At 41.9% G+C, this 20,028-nt stretch overlaps 1 protein-coding gene across 1 annotated transcript in view; it reads right to left on the reverse strand.

Annotated features, from left to right (window-relative positions):
* The window catches only part of CDH2 (cadherin 2), a 210,081-nt gene extending 193,731 nt beyond the window's left edge, over positions 1-16,350 (reverse strand). Inside the window, exon 1 of the mRNA XM_087439098.1 lies at positions 16,182-16,350. Coding sequence (XP_087295224.1) covers positions 16,182-16,241 — 60 coding nt within the window. The 5' untranslated portion in view covers positions 16,242-16,350. The remainder of the gene's footprint in view (positions 1-16,181) is intronic.
* Positions 16,351-20,028: the final 3,678 nt, after the last annotated feature.

Below are 20,028 nucleotides of genomic sequence, written 5' to 3' on the forward strand. Positions count from 1 at the left end.
TCTCTCCCTCTAAGGGTGATCACCACGCTTCTGGATGAGCACACACTTGATGGTTAAGAACATAAACTCAACGGTTAATCCAAAATCTGGGGAAGGTTTAGTGGAACCCTTATTCCCTACTTCCATGTAGAGGGAGTTCACTAGCAATACCACTTCTGACCTCTGTTGACCTCTCTGGCAAGTTGGGGTGAAACAACTGGGCATAGCAAGTCCAGTCCCTTCATCACCACTTTTCTGCTGACTACACATTGTAAATATCGTTATGCTGTAGGTGAACTTACAACAGCAGGATCCCTAGGCAGGAGGCTGGCCCTCACCCAGCATTGTTAAGATGGGAGGTGAGGGGGGAATTAATTCTGAGACCCAACATATTTAAGTCACATTCTCCACCCTTGTCTTGATCAGTAATGAAGGTTGTTATTTTGGGTCTCTATCTGCTGACTCTTTCATCTTATCTGTCTAGAACTTAGATGGATAAGAAGCACTAATTATTAAGTCTCTTCAAAGACACCAAAATTACCAACAAAGTCTCAATAGTACTGAATACTCAAATGCCAGGGCCAACAGGTCAAAAAGAAGCCAGGCCAAATAACATCCTTATACTGCCAGCAGGGCCACAAGCCCAGTAGGATAGGTGGACGCTGAGGTCTGAGAGCAGACAACCAAGTCTCTTCAAGTACTTGGGGGAGCCCAAGTGCTGGGAACAGAAAGTTACACGTACCTCTGGATTACTGGGTGACTACAGTTATGGGCCAAGCCAGCTTGAGGTCAGGAAAAACAGGGTAATTCACAGAACCGTCAACCACTCATCAGTTACCCGCATCTCTTAAAATCGCCACCAAGGGGCCATGTGGCCAGCGACAGAAATTGCCTACTTCCATGGCAGCCTATCCTAATTCGGCTCAACCTGTTCGATTTTCCCACTCCTAAGTCCAAAGTTTGCTCCCGGAAACTGAGATCCTTTAAGTCTTCATTCTAAAGTCCAAATCCTCCTCCAGGCTACAATCCTTCAAAATCTTGAAGAGACATTGTCTTGCTCCCACTGCATCCATTCTTTCAGACTTCCAAGGAACTGGTTGTAACCGGGGAGGCAAAACACTGTTCAAGCCCTGGCTGGCCACCTCCTGGAGGTGTGCCTTTGGGTGAATGGGTTAAGCCAGGCATTGTTCGCAGATTTGTAAAATGGATGATGATGATAATGCCCACCTATCTCGTGGGGCTGATGTGAGGATTACATGAGACAATGCAGGTAAAGTGCTTGGCCTGGCACATAGTAAGCACTCAGCAAATATCAGATTTAATCACATGAGTAAGCTTTCAAGGAGGCTCACAATTTTCAGAAACACACCATATAAGCCATGACTGAAAATGGTAGGCAAAGGGAATGGGCAACAAACAGCAAGGCCAAGCTACAGACAAGTTAACGAACTTCACCCCACAGCTAGGGTTCATACAGACACTTCAAAGAGGACGAAAAGGCCGCAACACATATAAAAACAATCTCCACCTTATTAGTAACCAGGATTACGCAAATTGAAACCAAAGAGATACTTTATGCAGTCCACCAGGCTGCTAAAAGTTTTAAAGTCTGACTGTAACAGGTACACTAAAATTATGAAAAAACAAAAATGTGTACACGGTGCTGGTGGACCAGTTTGGAAAACACTCTTGCATTAGCTAGTAAAGATGAACATGTGCATAGTCTGCAACCCAGTAATTCTGCTCCTTGGTACATACTCCAGAGCAGACCAGAATTCCATCAGCTGGGAGCTGGCTAGACACGCAAATTCTCAGGCTCCACCACAGATTTACTGAATCAGAAGCTCAGGGGGTGGGGCCAGGAATCCACGTCTAACAAGCTTTCTGGTGATTCTTGCTCAAGCTAACGTTTGGGAAACGCAGCCCTAGAGGATCCCTGGCACTTATGCCCAGGTTGCATGTATAGGAAGGTTCATAAAAACAAAATTCTGAAACCATACACACAAGCCCATCAGCAATAAATTGCACCATACTCATAGCATGCAATGCCCTAGAGCCGCGAAAATGAACAAATTCTAGCTACACAACTCAACTGAATCAATCTTACAGACACAATGCTGAGCAGCAGCAGCAAATCACAAAAACACATTATGTACATATATATACACATACACAAATATGCATGGTACATTTATATATATGTGCATGATACATATACTTTTATATAAACACATCTCTCTCTCTTGCTCTTTCTCTCTCTATATATATTAAAGGAACATATAGACAGATGGTAAAACTATAAAGAAAAGCAATGAATGACTGGGAAAATGAAGATAGTGATTACCTCTGGGAGGAGGGAGGAGCATAGGAAGAGCACTCTGCAGACTTCCAAGGCACTGGCAATATTCTATTTCTTAACCTGTCTGGTAGTTATACTGACATATTTTGTATACTTTAATTATTGTTTAAACTGTGCATAAATGCTTTATATACTCCTCTACATGTACCACATTTTACAGTAGAAAAAGCTTTTTTAAAAGGCCAAATTTTACACATATACAAGATAGATGTGGATGCTAATCCTGCCTTAATTTTTTTTCCTGTATTCAAATAAATATCAAACCTAAGAACACAGGCTCTGTCAAAGGCTGCTGCCATTGAATCCTAACACCATCAGGTAACAACTTTGGGCACCTTAGTTTAACCTATCTGTGCTTTGTTGTCCTCATATGTAAAATAGGTATAATTTTTTCACAAATTAAATGAGTTAATTAATACATGTAAAGTACTTAGAATAGTGCCTGGCACATAGTAATTACTCAAAAATGATGCGTTATTATTAGGATAGGATGAAACTTAAGTTAAAAACAACATTTCCTGCATCTAACCGTCAATAAATCATCAGCATCTAGAAGAACAATGAATCTCCCTTCACTCTGTTTTTGCAGATTCTGTGCTGGCGTCAACCCACATGATAACATAACCCTCAACCCTCTCCTCTCTGTTGGGTCCTCATCATCATGTTAAAAGCATTTGGAGACTGAGTAACTCACTCTCGTTCCAGGCTAGTCTCAAAACACACATACTCTGGCGTCCATACTAGAACATGAGAGAATTAAATCATGGAAGCAAAGAGACAGACCTAGAAGACACCAGAAAAGCTCCTGTTTGATTAGCTGTAATTCCCAAATCAAACTGCTGGCAGACTAAGACTCCATATATATTAATCCCTTTCCCTAACTGTATCAGCCTAGACAACATCTGTTAGAATTTAAGCAAGAATGTTAAAATATGTGCCCTTCAGTTGTGGCTTCCAAGTGTGGTCTAAGGAACACTGGTGGTCGTCCATGCAGAGTTACAAGTTTCTGGCTGTACCAACAAACAAAGCCTTGCACATATCAAGTGATCAAATTAATTCAGATAATTAAATTATCTCGTGATTGTGTTTGAGTCAAACAATGGTAGTGCCTGTGCCTCCCAAATCTTCAATTAAAGATCTTACATCTTGCCTACTATATAAAAATATTTTTCTAAGTGATTTATATATATTAACCTATTTATTCTTCATAACAATCTTATGATAGCTACTATTTATTATCCCCATTTCACAAATGGGCACTGAAGGATAGAAATGTCAATTATGTTGTCCAAGTTCACACAACAACCAAGTGTCAGAAGCAGGGCACAAATGCAGGTCATCTAGCTCCAGAGTCCCATCCTTACCCACTGTGAACACTGCCTCTCTAGGCAACTAAATCAGTACAACTGGCGAGAGAAAGAATGAGATCCAAAAATCTACAGAGATGTTTTACTTAATAAAGGAAGCATTTTAGTTCAGAAAAACAGAAATTTTATTTGACAAATGATGGTCACCGCTGTTATTGCATATATGCATGCTATGTATGTTACCTATATAAAATCTGGGGGGAAAAATAAAGCAAGATCCTCTCCTTAACACCACGTATAAAAATACATTTCAGATAAATAAAATATCTAAATGTGGAAAATATAAACAGATAAGTAAAATTTGATATAGCATGAGAGAAGACTGTTTGGAAACAGACAGTTTTTTGGCTCACCTACCAAAGAGTAGTATTCCAGAAACACATCATATACATACATATTTTTTATTTATTTTAATTAGGAAGAACCAAAACTTACGAAAATAAGGAATCAGAATCTTGACAGTATCCATTACATATGCAAATACTAAAAAAAGTAACCCCATAATTTTCCAAAATGCTTTTATTTTAGGCTATAAAATGTTATCAGCTATCTGCAGATAATCCATTTTTATCTACATTTAAATATACCACTATCCCCCTTTTAAACATAGCTCCATTGAGACGGCTTCAAATAAAGGGAAGACCATAAACCAAATCATGGATAACTCAGTTTCATTTACAAGGTACTTAACTATAAATCACTTTGTAAATTAAATCAATGGCTATAATATTCTCCCAAATGTTCTTGGTTATCTGTCCAACAGAAAAGACAGAACCGTAAATAAAATTTAATGCTGAAAACACAAACATGGTATGTAAACAATTACTCTTATGGTAGAAAAACTATGTGGTAGGGGCGAAACACAAGTGAAATACAAATTATATATCAATAAGCTAAGGCCACACAAAGAGTCCAGTCGTTTTAAATATTGTAAAATAAAGTCCCACGTGTAAGAACATAAATAAATTGGAGCTGCCTTGAAGCAAACAAATCCTTGGGGAGCCATTACCTCTGGAATTTGATTCCTCATTCCTCACCATTATGCATGGAATTCTCCACCTAGAATCTAGATCTACCAGACAACCATTATAAACAGAGAGAAAAGGCCTCTAGAAAGAAAGATCTTGGGACAAGAAAGGCACTCTGCATCCTTCATGGCAACCTCAGATTTTTAAAAAAGCTACACAAACACAAAAGAGGGTCAACTGTACCCAAAGATGCAGTGACCAGCTGGAAAACTAGCGGTTTGTGGTATTATAACCTCTCCATTTAACCTTTTCCAAATTCAAAATAAATCTGGGTAGGGCCTCACTGAGAAGTGGGTCACTGGTAAGCTCAGAGAAGGAATTAAGAAGCATCCCTGAAAAGATTAGAACCTATTAACACCCAAGCCTTCTGCCTGAAGACTTCGAGTCAAAAAAATATGTAGTTCTTTGCCTCTACCCTCCTTCTGATAACGGGAAGGACAAGAGAAGCTATAATTAACTGAATTCCAAATGTCTTTGGCTTTTGGCTGAAGCAACGTTGCCAAATTACCAGAACAACAGAAGAAGATATTTGAGTAGGAAACCCCACAAAAGGCGTTTTGTGGCTTGACACCATAAACACGCAAGCGACCTTGAAATGCAGTGAAAGAATCGGTCTGTTTTCTTTTAATTCAATTTTCAACTTTCTTAACTTCCCAGATATTTCTATAGTGTCCACTAGTCTTTCCTACTTATTATTTTTCCCATCAAAAAAAATATGACAAAAATATACGGATGATTCTACGAACTGAGTGAAAGATGCCAGACACATAAGGGAATACAGTGTATGACTTCATAAAGCATAAGAATAAGCGAAAGTGATCTATAGTGTTAGAAGTCAAGTAAATAGTTACCATTGGTGGATGGTTAAAATCGGAAGAGGGTACTCCTGGGGTGCTGGTAATGCTGTGTTTTGATTGGGTGCTGACTGAATAGTATGTTCAATTTATGAACATTGAGTAGGCTACCCACTTATATGTGCACTTTCTTGTATGCATTTGATACTTCCATAAAGTATGCGTGTGTGTGTGTGTGAAATTTAAATTTTGAATTCCTTGAAATATAATATGGGGAAGCAGCACATTAGAACCCAATCTTGGAAATGTTGGCACCAGACAGACTCTACTGGATACAGGTGCCAAAGGAGCTGTAAAAGGCTAGTATTTTGGCTATACAAAACACATGGTATTTACTGGACCAGAAAGCCATAAAAAATGAACTACAGACCTTGAACCGTTGTGTTAACCAATTAAGACAACAAAAGAAAAAAAAATTTAAGTGGTCACAGTCTCTAGATTATTAAAGATTTATATTAAGCAGAGGGAGTGGATTATATCCCCTTTAAACTTAATAAAATTAATGGGTTTTCAGTCATTTATCTCAGAGTTCACTTAATAGCTCCCCAACCAACCAACAGACATTTTGTTAGAGATTATAGTCAAGCCAAGTGTATCCACCCACCAGCAATAGGTCAAGTTACAAACAAAATAGTTCTAGGCTTTCTCAGCAGCAAACAAATCAGTGTCTCTACTCGGTCACCACAAAACATTCACAGGAACCTGTTTGTAGTGGGTCCTTTCGAGATGTGGACATATATATTTTAAAATATGCCAAATAATTTCATTTGTGGGAGAAAAAGTAATTCAAACTATTCAAACATGGAAAATGTGCCATTAAACATTAAAACATTTCAAAACTTAGTGATGGAATCCCTTGAATTTATGTTGACAGAAAAGAATAAGGAAAAAGCACAGTTTCAAAAAAAAAAAAAAAATCCACGCATAGCCTAAGAGTTTCTAGGCTCTTAGGAAGAAATTCTTAAGTTCCGGGATTCACACACAAAAATTATTTTTTGAGCACTTACCAGTCTATTCTTTGTTGATCAAGACAATTTGAACATTATAAAACTGATGATGAATCATTTCCCTAAGATTTTTTTCTTCTTTCTCTAAGAGAACATATTAAAAAAAAAATGAGTGAAAATCCTTTCCAAGCATTACATTTTGGCTTCAGATGCCAAAATAAATCAAAATATTTAAGGTCAAGGTTAAATAGAGAATGTAATCAAAAGTTAACTATTTTAAACAAATGTTATCAACTCAGTAGAGAGGAACTGAAATTTCTCTCTAATGTGATATTCATTCTCTGAGTATCATATGAAAAGGGTCCCAGCCTGGTGGAGGAAGAAAGCCATGTGCTTTGCAGTCAGGTTCAACTCTACTATGACAGATACTATTTACTCTGGATTCTCATAATACTCGAAATGTCTGAGTTCCAGTTTCATTATTTCTAAAAAGGGAATAAAATCTCTATCTCACAGGGTTACAGAAATAATTAACTGAGATAACATATTAGTTTCCCTCCCTGAAATTAAAAATATTTCATTCTTGAGCCAGCCCTGATGGCTGCAGCTTCAGAGGCCCGGGTTCAGTTCCCAGGCACGGAACCACACCACTTGTCTGTCAGTAGCCATGCTGTGAGGGTGGCTCACACAGAAGAACCAGAAGAACTTACAACAATACACAACTATGTACTGGGGCTTTGGTGGGGGGAAAGGAAGAGGAAAAAAAAAAAAAGGAGGAAGATTGGCAACAGATGTTAGCTTAGGGCCAATCTTCCCCTGCAAAGAAAAAAAAATTCATTTTTAAGGTTTAGTACTACCAGCTATTAGTTTTTCTGTTAGTTTTATTCATTTTTAAAAAAATATTTGAAGAGGTGGCAGCAAATATCTAAAGTTTCAATGGTTTTCTCTGGTGTATGTGCTCTTCTAGTATGTGCATTCTATGAATGACCTACTGACAATTACAAAAATAAATTGTGAAAGGTCTTAGAACTGCATATGTGGAAAAAAACTGAAAGGGCAAAACTTAGAACTCTTACCAAAAGCAGTAATACAAAAGTTCGATATTTAATGCAACAGAAGAAAGTTGAATAAACTCATAATTTATTTTAATAATGAGGAAACAATAGTCATTTCACATTTCCAGTTCCAATAATTTCTGGAATAATAAAGATTCCAAATTATGCCCCTTTAATTAACTCTTTTTTTTTTTTACTAATTCCCTAATCCACCAAAACATTTATTAAATAATATGTCAGAATGGGGGAGGGGGAGAATCTGAGTATAAATATTTTAAATTATGATGGTCAAGTAAAATTTTTTTAAATTACCACAAAAACCAATATTAAAACTACAATATATAGTTGTACATAAATACACTACAGGCATACCTCAGAGATATAGCAGGTTCAGTTCCAGACCACCAGAATAAAGCAAATATCACAATAATGCGAGTCACATGAATTTTTTGGTTTCCTTATGCATATAAAAGTTATGTTTACACTATACTGTGTTCTCTTAAGTGTGTAATAGCATTATGTCTAAAAAAACAATGTACATACCTTAACTGAAAAATATTTTATTGCTAAAAAATACTATCATCTGAGCCTTCAGCAAATCATAACTTTTTTGCTGGTGGAGGGACTTGTAAAAATGCAATATCTGGGAAGTGCAATAAAACAACTTATGCCTGTATAGTCAAGTAAATTTTTTAAATTAACATAAACACCAATATTAAAATTACGATATATATAAGTACATAAGTACGACATTCCCCCTTATCTCTGGTTTCCCTTTCAACAGTTTCAGTTACCCTCGGTCAATCAAGGTCTGAAAATATTAAATAGAAAATTCCAGAACTAAACAATTCATACGTGTTAAATTGTGTGCCATTCTGAGCAGCATGATGAAATCTCAAGCCATCCCACCCAGGAAGTAAATCATCCCTTTGACCAGCATATGCATACTATACGTTACCCATCGGTTAGTCACTTAGCAGACCTTTCGGCTATCAGATGTCAAGTTATCGAAGTACTTGTGCTCTTATTTTACTTAATAATAGTCCCAAAGCACAAGAGTGGTGACACTAGCAATCTGGATATGCCAAAGAGAAGCCATAAAGTGCTTCCTTTAAGTGAAAAGGAGAAAGTTCTTAACTTACTACGGAAAGAAAAAAAAACTGTATGCTGAAGTTGCTAAGATCTACAGTAACTTTTATTACAGTATATTGTCATAATTGTTCTATTTGATTATTAGTTATTGTAATTCTCTTACCGTGCATAACTTTTAAACTTGATCATAGGTATGTATGTATAGGAAAAAACATAGTATATATATTATGTATATATACTATACATATATATATATATGTACTATACATATATATATATAGTATATTCCGTACCATCTATGGTTTCAGGCATCCACTGGGGGTCTTGGAACATATTCCCTATGGATAAGGGGGACTACTATACACTATTACTCCAGTATTTATTTACTTATTTTTATTATAGGTAGGTATATTTTGTAAAACAAAACCCAAGAACAGATCACGGATCAAGCACCACTCCAAGTTACTCTGTTATGAATGCCATATTGTATTTGCCATATTGTATAATAGCACCTCCTTTTAAACAGCACACAACTAATTCTCTCAACGCTACTTGGGAAAAACCCATTAAACAGTTTACTTAATCGAGGCAGTAGACATCTGATTCCTATAGTAAATGTTCTTCCCTATCTCAAGTTCTGGATAGTAATTAAGGTCCACTTTAGGCTACACTTTGACTATCAGAACAGATGAAAAATTAAATATTCAATCAGTCAAGAGATTTAAGATATATCATAATGGTTTAACCAACTAGTATAATTTCTCAGGCACAGATAACTCAGCACAGTGGGGTCATTCCAAGATACAATGTGGAAAGTTATCTATTAACAGACATGTGCTGCATAACAATGCCTTGGTCAATGACAGACTGCATATACAATGGTGGTCCCATAAGATTAGGACCATACAGTCTAGGTGTGTAGTAGGCTATACCATCTAGGTTTGTGTAAGTATACTCTACGATGTTCGCACAAAGACAAAATCAGCTAACAACACATTTCTCAGAATGTATGGCCATCATTAAGCAATACATGACTATATTGAACTACTCATTAATTTAGCCAATCTTCCTTTGGACCTACTTATAGCTCAGCCTGCTATAGGTTGTTCTCAACCCAACTTTAGGATGTTCTAGTGTTAGTTTAGGTCATCTTTGTCTTATGTCTACTCTGTTTGATTTTCTATTCTTCAGTTATAGCTTCTACCTGTGGTCTTTATCCAGTTTCTCCTCATTCAGAGGCCTTGAAATCCCACTGATTATTTTGGCTGTCCTTCCTTGTAGCTTTTCTAGGTGCATGACTGTGCCAAAAACATTGGGTGGTTTAACAATCATTTTCTTGAACTGGAACCAGAACAAAAATGTTTTATTCCACAAAAAGGGGTTCTCAAATCTGACTGCACATTACACCGTAATTTGTTAAATCAGTTCCTACCGATGGACTTTCAGAAATCAACTAATCCAATATTTTGTAATTATAAATAATGCTTCAGTGCATACCCTTATACAGTCATGTGCCACATAAGGACGTTTCAGTCAATGATGGGCCGCACACACGATGGTGGTCCCATAAGACCAGTACCATATAGCCTAGGTGTGTAGTAAGCTATACCCTCTAGGTTTGTGTAAGTACACTCTATGATGTTTGCACTACGATGAAACCACCTAATGACGCATTTCTACTTAGAACGTGTCCCCGTCATTAAGAGACACATGACTGTATATGTATATACACCCCGTGTGCATCATGAATACGGACATATCCATAGAAAAATAACCGGAGGAAGACCTGCTAGGTCAAAGGGCTATATTTCTAATGCTGACCCATATCACTTGATTCGACCATTCTCATGGAGGCTATCTTCTCTCAAAGAAACATAAAAGTAATAAAATGAATAATTTTATTCTTAGTAATATTATACTTCCCTTCCTTTAAGCCTAACCCTCCTTCCCCCCAGAATAGTTTACTTTTAGTGGTAAAATCAGCACAGCCGATGAGAAAAAAGTATGTTTAAAAGTCAAGCATATAAAAAATACAGGTAACTTCTAACCTATAATATATGATAAACTATCATTAATAACCCTCAAAAATCACATTCTACCACTCTGAGTATCTGAAAATCCTTGCATTTCAGGTTTAAAAATTAAAGTCATTCCAAAGCCTTTAAAAAGGAGGCATATTTGGGATAATTTTAAGGAGCCCCAACAGTCACTGAACTGGAGTGTCCCTTACAGATCAGCTTCTCCAACCAGTCCCAAGATTTTACTATTGAGGAAAATGAGGTCACGAGAGTTTGAATAAACTACGTCCGGACCAGAGTAGAACCCCAGGCTTCCTGCCCCTGACACTAGCTCTTGCCCTTGACACTATGTAAGGGCAGCGCATTTGCACAGAACAAAGTTATTATACCCTTGGTGCCCAAACCACTTTGGATGACACACACAAAGTTATCAATTAACTTTTGATTGACACTTCTTGCCAAACTGTGATAAATGTTGCAGGAGACACAGTTGTACATAGCAGTCTTCAAGATATATAATGCATATATATACATGGAACCCAAGGGCTTGGGTGCTGTAAACATAGTTGGAAGCTCAGACAAGAAAGTGCACTGAGTACTAAAGAGAGTAACAAGGCCTAAGAACTGAGCAATATTTACGTATAACCTAAATTCTCCTTTTACAGACTCCATTATAATAGAAATCATCATCTTTAAGTCCAAATCTTTCAAAAGGTCCCATTTAGCTCCTGAATTCACCTTCTTCTGCCTACTTTAAACCCATCATACAATATATGTAGAAGATATAGCTCTTTTTCTAAAATAATCTGTGTATACCTCTTCCCCGGGATGAATAGAGTTGTTTAATTCAAACTTATCTACATTTAGTTAAATATACAAAGACCAGCATCTGCTCAAATTAACTGATATAATTTGCTGAAAGTTAAAACAAAAATAAGTTTTTAGCAGGAAAAAACAGAAATGTGAGGCATAATGATTTATTGGTACAAATTATGTTTCAACTTACAGTGCAACCCAACTTGAAAATACTTAGGTTCCAGAAGATGTACTAATGGCAGATATGAAATACTTATTCAAATAACAAAATTCAAATTCCAAATCTATCATATTTTTTAAATGGTTGATAAAATTCACAAGTCTGTGCCATGCTTAAACTTGATTACTTTTTGTATTTGAGCCAAAAGAACAAATTTGAATAATGTTAACTTGGGCAAAACGGTAGAGTGTATACACAAACACTACGTTTCTTAAATAACAGCTCTGATTTTTCTTTAAAACATCACTCTTCTAACTTGAGAATATCGGTTTGAAAACAGGATGGGGATTTGAGTTACTTCGGATTTTTTTTAGAGGCATTTTAAAGCAAGATTAACTGTTGCTTTAAGTCTTGACATTTCCCGATTAATAACCCTAAAGCTTAATGAGGCACAACAGATTTAAGAATTGAAGATTTTTAATGAAAAAGGAAATTAAGAACAGTTTAGTGCAATACACTGTCACCAAAATAATCTGTTCCAAGAAGACTTTAGTCTCTACATGTAAAAAATATGATCTGAAAAGAATTTCATCTTAAAAGCTCAGTCTGAACTTTCAGAAAAAGGTCAAGACAGATTTTGATGAAGGCGTGAAAGTCAAAAAAGTACCCTCTGTGAGTAAATTCTGAACTTGCAATTGAGGCCTAAAAAATCATATATGTGTAATCTTTTTAAAATCTGCTCATAAAAATATTTTATGATACACAAATTATTTTTCAAATCACGCCTAACACATTTGCAATGCACCATCTATCAGTAATAAGAACATACCACGAGACAAGAAAAGAGCAAAGATATGCATAACCTTGTCCAGTAAGTAAAATAAACTGTGAACACCAACTATGTTAATTCTCCTTACTTTCACAAGAACTCATTACAAAGACACATGAAAATCAAATAAATACTGAGAATACATACATGTTTTATACTTAAACTGGTTATTATACCCTAGATTTTCCACATCCTAAAACAAAGCTTCTTTTTATACACGTTTCACGTGTTGAATATTAATCTCTTCAAAGTCTGTACCTAATAGGTGAAACACACATATGGTTTATGCATCTTTTTTCATACGTCTTCATCCAGGGTTGAAAGCAGGACACGTGTGATAAGACTAAGGATCTAGAATATCTCTGAACATTAAGGTGATGTCCTGGATGCTTCATAACCCATACAAGTGTATTTAAATTAGAACAATGGAGCTATGCAATTAAAATGTGAACTAGAAAAACAAAGCAGGTTTCTAATCTATTAATTACTGGATAGGTAGTAAAAGTAAAAGTGATTTTTTTTCCTGATGATAAATCTATTTAAGCAGCTGAAAGTCACTTTTATAATTTAAAAAGAAAGCTTGTCATAATTTTGTGATATCCCTTGATCAGTGAAGTTTAATGCTCAAAATCTGCTTTTTGTTTTAACATAAAGGTCAATTGGTAACATATCCAGTTAAAATGAAGAATAGAGAAAATCTTAAAGCTGAATATCATAACATGAAAAATTGACTAGAATTATGTAAATCTAGATAATAGAATAACTAAACTAGTAAAGAATCTCTCTCAAAATGAAAAAAAAGCTCAAAGCAAGGAACACTTCCGTTAACTAAAGGCATAAAAAGTCCTTCTGAATACTCAGTTATTCTTCTTTAACTAGTCTGAAAAAATAAAGTTGCTCTCTATCTACACTAATAACCTACTCACTCTCTTTTCTAAAACTCTTGGTTCTTCAGTCCAGCCTGAAAAAAACTAGACTTTCAATAGCAGACGACTGCAGAGGGGCCATTTCACCTTGCAGATAGATCTTTGTTATTCTGGTGTGTAAGGCAGACCATTAGCACAAAGTCATTTCCAATCTCAGCTGTACAAACGACACGGGTGCAGGTAACCCCAAAACTGATGTTGCATAAACTCCTCTGCTTTCACTCCTAATGACCTTGCAAATCATTCAACTTCATCGCTTGACTTGCACCCAGGAATTAGAAGACTGCCAAACAACTTGATGACAAAGTTATAATTTCCCCTTTCCTGAAGGTGTATAAAAGTCAACATAACATAGATCTAGAAGAAACTGAGAAAGAACATACAGTGGGAAAGATAAGCATGGTATCTGACGTTTATAAACGATATTTTTAAAAATGCGTAAGGAAAAAAAGAAAATGACCTACAAAATTCACACCTGATTTCAAAGCAAATGACTAAAAGAGGAAATGAGATTGTTCCAGTAGCACCACGGTTATTAATGACCAAAAGCTGTCTCCTCCTGGCCTAACTTCAGTACACAGTATTCAATTAAAACTTACTTTCCCATCAAGTTAGTGAACATACCATCTACTGTTAGGCTCACACTCTGAGGATGTATTTTAAGCTGTTTGTAAATAAGCAAGACCACTCACTGTTGTTCAAAAAATAATGTTTTTAAAAATAAGATTTTTTGATCTATATTTCCTTTGTTTAAAAATATGTATATATCTGATGTCCACAGAATTATTGAGTTTATCTTGCCTTTCTCTTAACTCCAAACACTTGAAGGAGCTTTTTTATCCCTCTTCCCCTTCAGCCTAACCTCTTTAATAAACCCCATTTTAAAAGAAGAAACAATAAATGAAGTGACAGGAGGTGAAAGAATGAGAGTGCGCGCTCCCAGAATAAAGGGCGGTTTTATAACAGGAGGTGCTTTTGTTAGCAAGTGACTGGCAGGTCTCCTCCCCCAAGTTAGAAGAAATTCCATCCACTCCCCAAAACTGCGGAGGCCAAAAATGTCTACTCGAATAGTTTTGAAACCCCAGAGTCAGGAGAGAGCAGAGCGGGGAGGACTGGGGAGTGGGGGAAGGGGAAAGAGAAAGACCAGCAGGAGAGGAAAGAACAAAAGGAGAAACCCAAGAAAGGAGAAAGGAACTACGGGCGGCTAAAGAGGCAGTGGGAGGGAGAGAGCCGGAAAGTGGGAGAGCACGACCCGGGGGAGGAGAGCGCGGAGCCGGGCAGGGCCCGACGCGCCGCTCCACGGCGCACCATGGACAGGGCTCGGCGCGGCCGCGGCCCACACCCCTCTAGGGGGCGGCGGGAGAGGGACGGAGAGACCGCGGGCGCCGACCCCGTCCCGCCCCCGGCGCCCGCAGGCCCCCTCCGGCCTGAGCGCGCCAGGCTTTGACCCGTGAAGACCATAGAGGGAGGCGATCCGCACCATCTGTCCCTGCCCCGGACGCCCCCGGCGCAGCGGCACTTCCGAGCCGCGCCCGCACTTTTCGGGACTGCCACCAGCTGGCCACCCCCAGCCGCCGGCGGTGCGCAGGCAGCCCCTCGGGCGGATTTCCCGGGAGACCCTGCCCCGCAATGAGGGCGGACACGCCCCTCTCCTGCAGCCGCTTTGGGACCCCACTTGCCCGCGGGGGGCAGATTCAGGACCCCCGCCCGGCACTCGCCCAGCGCGAGGGTCGCAGTTGATGCGCGCGGCGTCGCTCCCTGGGACCCTGCTCGTTGGCCAGGAGGGGCCTCAGGCATCCTCTGGCCGGACGCCGCGGGAAAGTTGGGCGGTTGGCCGGGCTGGGGACCGGCGGCGCGGAGTGGCGAGGGAGCCTCCGACCTGCCTGGAGCAGGTGCTTCCTGCCGCGGAGGAGCCTCTAGCACAGATCCCATGAAAGGGCCGTCTGGCGCTCTCTCGAAGGCGTGAAAAGTGCGGAGGCTCCTGGGGAAGGCGCCCCCAGGGCGCACGCAGGACAGAAGCAGCCGGACAGAGAGAGAGGAATAGCCGAGTAACGGAACTTCTCCCGGCCCGGGGGGATAAGGGGCGCGCAGGGCCGGGGGCTGGGTGTGGAGGTGCCGGCCCGCAAAGACTCTTCGGGACAAGGGGGCGAGGTTTTTCCTCCAGGTGGAACCGACAAAGAAAATTGTGAGGCAAGAGAACAAGAACAGGAGGCAACTCTGTGCTAGGGTAAAGACAATAGGACAGTGGAGCCCTCGAGCACCGGGAGGCGCGCGGGTGTCAGGGTGGGGTGGGGTGAAGGCAAGTCCCGTAACTAAGACACCAGAGTGAGAATTCCTACTGTAAACTCGCGACCCATCCCTGCAGCAATAAACAAAAAATTGGAGCAAAGTGCAATGCAAGGAGCGAGAAGCGTAGAAAGCTGCAAAACCGGGGTGCTATCCTGCCTCATCCTTCTGCTGCGTGGAGATGCCACCCGCGAGCTCGCCCGGCCCCGCAGGAAGGGCAAAGGGGGCCAGCGATCGGCCCCTTCAGGACCTGCAAAGAGAGGCGCGGGAGACCAGCTGGCCCCAGCAGCCCTGCCCCTGCGCCCGGGCCGAGCCTCGTGCCTGCGCAGCTCCCCCCGGCCGCGCGGTGCGGCACCTCCCTTCCCGGGTGCGCAGCCCGGCCCCGCAGCGGCGCGGGGAACAAAGGGACCCGGCGCCGCCCGCCCCACCCCGTCCGCGGCCCGGCCCGCGGGGACCGCCGCGTACCTGAAGCAGGGCCGCCAGCAGCGGCAGCAGGGTCCGCGGCGCTCCCACTATCCGGCACATGGAGGCGGAGAGGGGCCAAGCGAGGAGCCGGAGGCGGCGGCAGCAGCAGCGGCAGCACCAACAGCGGCGCGGAGAGACGGCTCGAGGCAGTTTCCACCCCCTTCCCTTTCCCTCCCCACCCCACCCCCTTCTCCACTGCTCTCCTCTCCCCGCCAATGGAGAGAGAGCTGATGACAAATAGCGGGCCGCGGAGTCCGCGACTCGCACCAGGAGTAATAAAACAGAGCGAGAGATCAAGGAGCTGGGGAGGGGGCGGGGGAGGGGGCGGGCGTGCGTGTGAGGGTGTGTGTGAGAGAGAGAGAGAGAGTGTGTGTGTGTGTGTCTGTAGTGTGTAGGCGGCCGCTGTGGCAGCGCAGGCGGCTTCGCTCCGGCCCCAAGCGCAGCGGAAGCCGGGAGGGATGCAGGCGGCGGGGACCTTGGCCGGTGTAGGATGCGGAGGTGGAAGTGGAGCGGCTGGCGCTCCCCAGGAGCTCCGCAACGCGAGGTTTCGGGCTCCTGGTTTTGCTTCCTCCGGGTCCCGTCTCCAGGGCCGCTTGGCACGACGAAGACGCCGGGGAGAGCGCCGCGGGGAGGGCGCTCCGGGCCGTGCGCGCTGGCCCACAAAGGGCAGCAGTCCCGCCGCGCGGGAGCTGAGGGCCGCTTCTCGGCTCTCCTTGTCGCTCCCGGAGAGTTGAAGATTGTTCTCCGGCCTTGGCCGCGCGGGGGTGAGGCCAGGGGCCGACGGGGCCGCTACCGCCGCGACTCCGTCCCGCGCAGCTGCCGCCGCGGCCGCCCCTGCTGCCTGCGCGCTGGCACCTCCCGCCGGTGCTGTCCCCGCGCCGCTCACCGGCGCGCGCAGCCCCACCCCCGCCCGCGCACCGCGCTCCGCGCTCGGCCTCTGCGAGCGCGACCAGGGCTAGCCGCTGCCGCCGCCGCCGCCGCCGCTCTGCCCGCGCTCGCCGCACGCGCTGCGGGGTCGCGCGGCCCGCTCCGCTCTCCTCTCCCCTCCCGCCGCCGCCGCCCTCGCCCCCGCCTCCCTCCCCGCCCGCGTCGTGGCCAATCGCAGGCCACCAAGCTGCGGCGGTAGCCGGCCGGATCCCAGGCAGCCGCCCGCCCCCGACCCCGCCCCGCCGAAGCGCCCCGTTTTTGCTGCAGCCCGCGGGGGGTCGCCGGAGGGAAGCCAGGGGTGCGCGGAGCTCCGCCTCGGCAGGTGGAAGGGCTGCGGGAAATAAAATAACTTGCGCAGGAACTTGATGATTGGTGGCAGGTTCGTCTCTGGACCGCGATGGGGAATCCGAGATTAAGAATTGGGGGGACTGCCTCCTTGGTAGCCTAACGCAGGCTCTCTTTTCTGTTTTGTCATTCTTTGGAAATAGATTATTTTTCGGGCAGGGACAGACGCAGCAAACTAGCGACGCAGGCAAAGCCCATCCTGGCCATTGTTGTCTGAGGCGCTTTCCCCGAGCCACCTGCGGGCCCGGGCGGGCGGAGGCCACCGCTTCTCGTGGGCGCTCCCACCTCTCCCACTTTTGCAGATGTACTGGAACAGCCCAAGTTTTTGTGTTTTTATTTTTTCTTTGGTCCCCTCTGGGAGTTTGAGAGTATGTGTTATTTTATTTGAAATCACTCGTTTTAATTTCTACTCGTTAGTAGTACTGTTCACATATTTTAGCAGTTTCGGGGACTTTGACTTCCTCCGTACACCACCCCCAACAATGACACCACCACAAAAGAAAGAAAGAAAGAAAGAACCTAAAGCCAGAACTCGCTGTGATAATAAGGTTATCTAAAGGATAAAATAACTGGTACAGAGTTTGCGCCAAGTAAAGGACTTTTGCTCCCTCCTTTTAAGGCATGAACTTGGAGTGAAACAAAAAGTGAGAGACTACGAAAAGTTTGGGTCATAAGTATTTGTGGAATGGGGGAGGGATGAGGAGCTATTGATTTTGGCAAGGTAATAAATTTTTTCCAGAACCTTTTTTTTTTTTCAGATTTTACAGGTAGATAAAAATAGCGGTTTTAGCTAAGCGTTTCAACGTTTTGGAGGTCATCGAACTTCGTTGCGGTTAATGAACGTTGCTCTTCTGCTCTGGGTAACTGAAGTATTAACATTATTTGACTTTGAGATTCAGGATACTAATCATTTAAGAACCTGATGATGAATTTCTAAAAATCTAGTACAAATTTCTTTGACATAAGTGATGGGGCTTTTAATAATGTACTATTGCTGGTGAGGCTTTAAAAAATTTAATATTCATAGGGAAACTTAATTTTAATTAAAACATAATATCGTAGGCCATTTTTTTAATGAAACAAAAAATTTTTCTGGATTTTCTTCTCCAAAGAATAAGGAAGGTCATATTAATTAAATTTAAAGACAAAGGCTCCACTTGATCTTTCTCTTTCTCTCCTTTGCTGGATATTATTGTCACTCTATGGCTAATCCACCTAAAAGTTCTCCTTGCAAGAGAGTATTTATAAATTCCACTTTCAAGGAGTCCTGCATAATAGTAAAACATTTGGTAGCACTATGGGGATGTTGTTTGTTGATTTCCAAAGTGGAATTTACAGATCCCATGTCCATGCCTAAGAATTAAGCTGTGATCCTGGATGTAAGGCCTCAGCTACATCCTCACCACTCCCAGCAGTAGCCGTTGATGTTTATTGCCATTCTGATTAATTTAAAGATAGGACAGATTTCAGCATGAATAACTATTGCTTGTTAGTATTATTTGCTTGAAGCTTTAAACATCCACCCCCTTATAAATTAAACTCTTATTATGATTCCAAAATCTGCTTTGGAATGCCTGTCAGTCAACTAATTCTCTGATTCCAATAGTTTTTGATCATACAGGTAAGTAAGCACTTGCAGATTTTTATTTTTTAGTTCAACTTGCATGCCTCTTACTCTTCAATGGTTATGAATTGCTTGGAATCTTGCCTGAGTTTAACCTGAGCATGTGGTCAGCCAAATCTTGCTAATCTACCTTTTATCTCAAGGAGTAGCCCAGTCTAAAATCATGTTATTGGAGACTTTGTGCATCCATTTGATGTTAATAAATGTAGATCTAGTGTTGACTTTGGCACCCAACAGAGCTGTACCTTCATTGCACCATACTTAGTCTAATGGAGACATTCCTTCCTCTGGGCAAGTGGTGACCAAACTGTCAGATTTTCAGCCTCTGCTCAAAGCGTCACCAGTCTGAGGATTAACTTTCCATCAGCCTGCAGAGCTCTAGGGCTGCAGGGGGCTTGACAGTGACCCAGAGAAACAGCCAGGTGGTGGGAGAAGGGGGGGAAGACAAGAAAAGTAATCATAAAAACTAAGGGTGGGCTCATACACCAAAAATCAGTCTAATCACTTGATTTCTGACCTGTGCGCTGCTGCTGGTTTACTAAGGGAGGTCTGTAAATGAATCTGTGCACCAAGCATTGTGGATAGACTGCATAAATGATGTCTCTTGCACACATAGCCAGTTTTCATATGTATGTAGATGCCATGATGATTCATTTTTAAACATTCATTTCAAAGTAAAACCATAATAAATTTTTTGTTTTGGTGTGTTTTCTCAAACAAGAGGTGCTAAACATACAAATGCATCACGTGAGTGTTTGTATAAAAGGGTCCTCACTTAGCAAATGCGGAACAGTAATCGTCTGTCTGTGGCACACGCTTCCCACGCACCCCCACCTCCCCCCACAGAGCTGCAAGGCAGGAACCTCACTTGTGTTGAGCTCTGACACCCATCTAAGTGTCCTTCCCGAATGTTCAAGACCTCCTCCACTCTTCCTCCTTCTCTCCCAACCT

This window comes from Ceratotherium simum, chromosome 14, assembly GCF_057802395.1.
Source record: "Ceratotherium simum simum isolate JZ-2026a chromosome 14, ASM5780239v1, whole genome shotgun sequence".
NCBI lineage: Eukaryota > Metazoa > Chordata > Mammalia > Perissodactyla > Rhinocerotidae > Ceratotherium > Ceratotherium simum.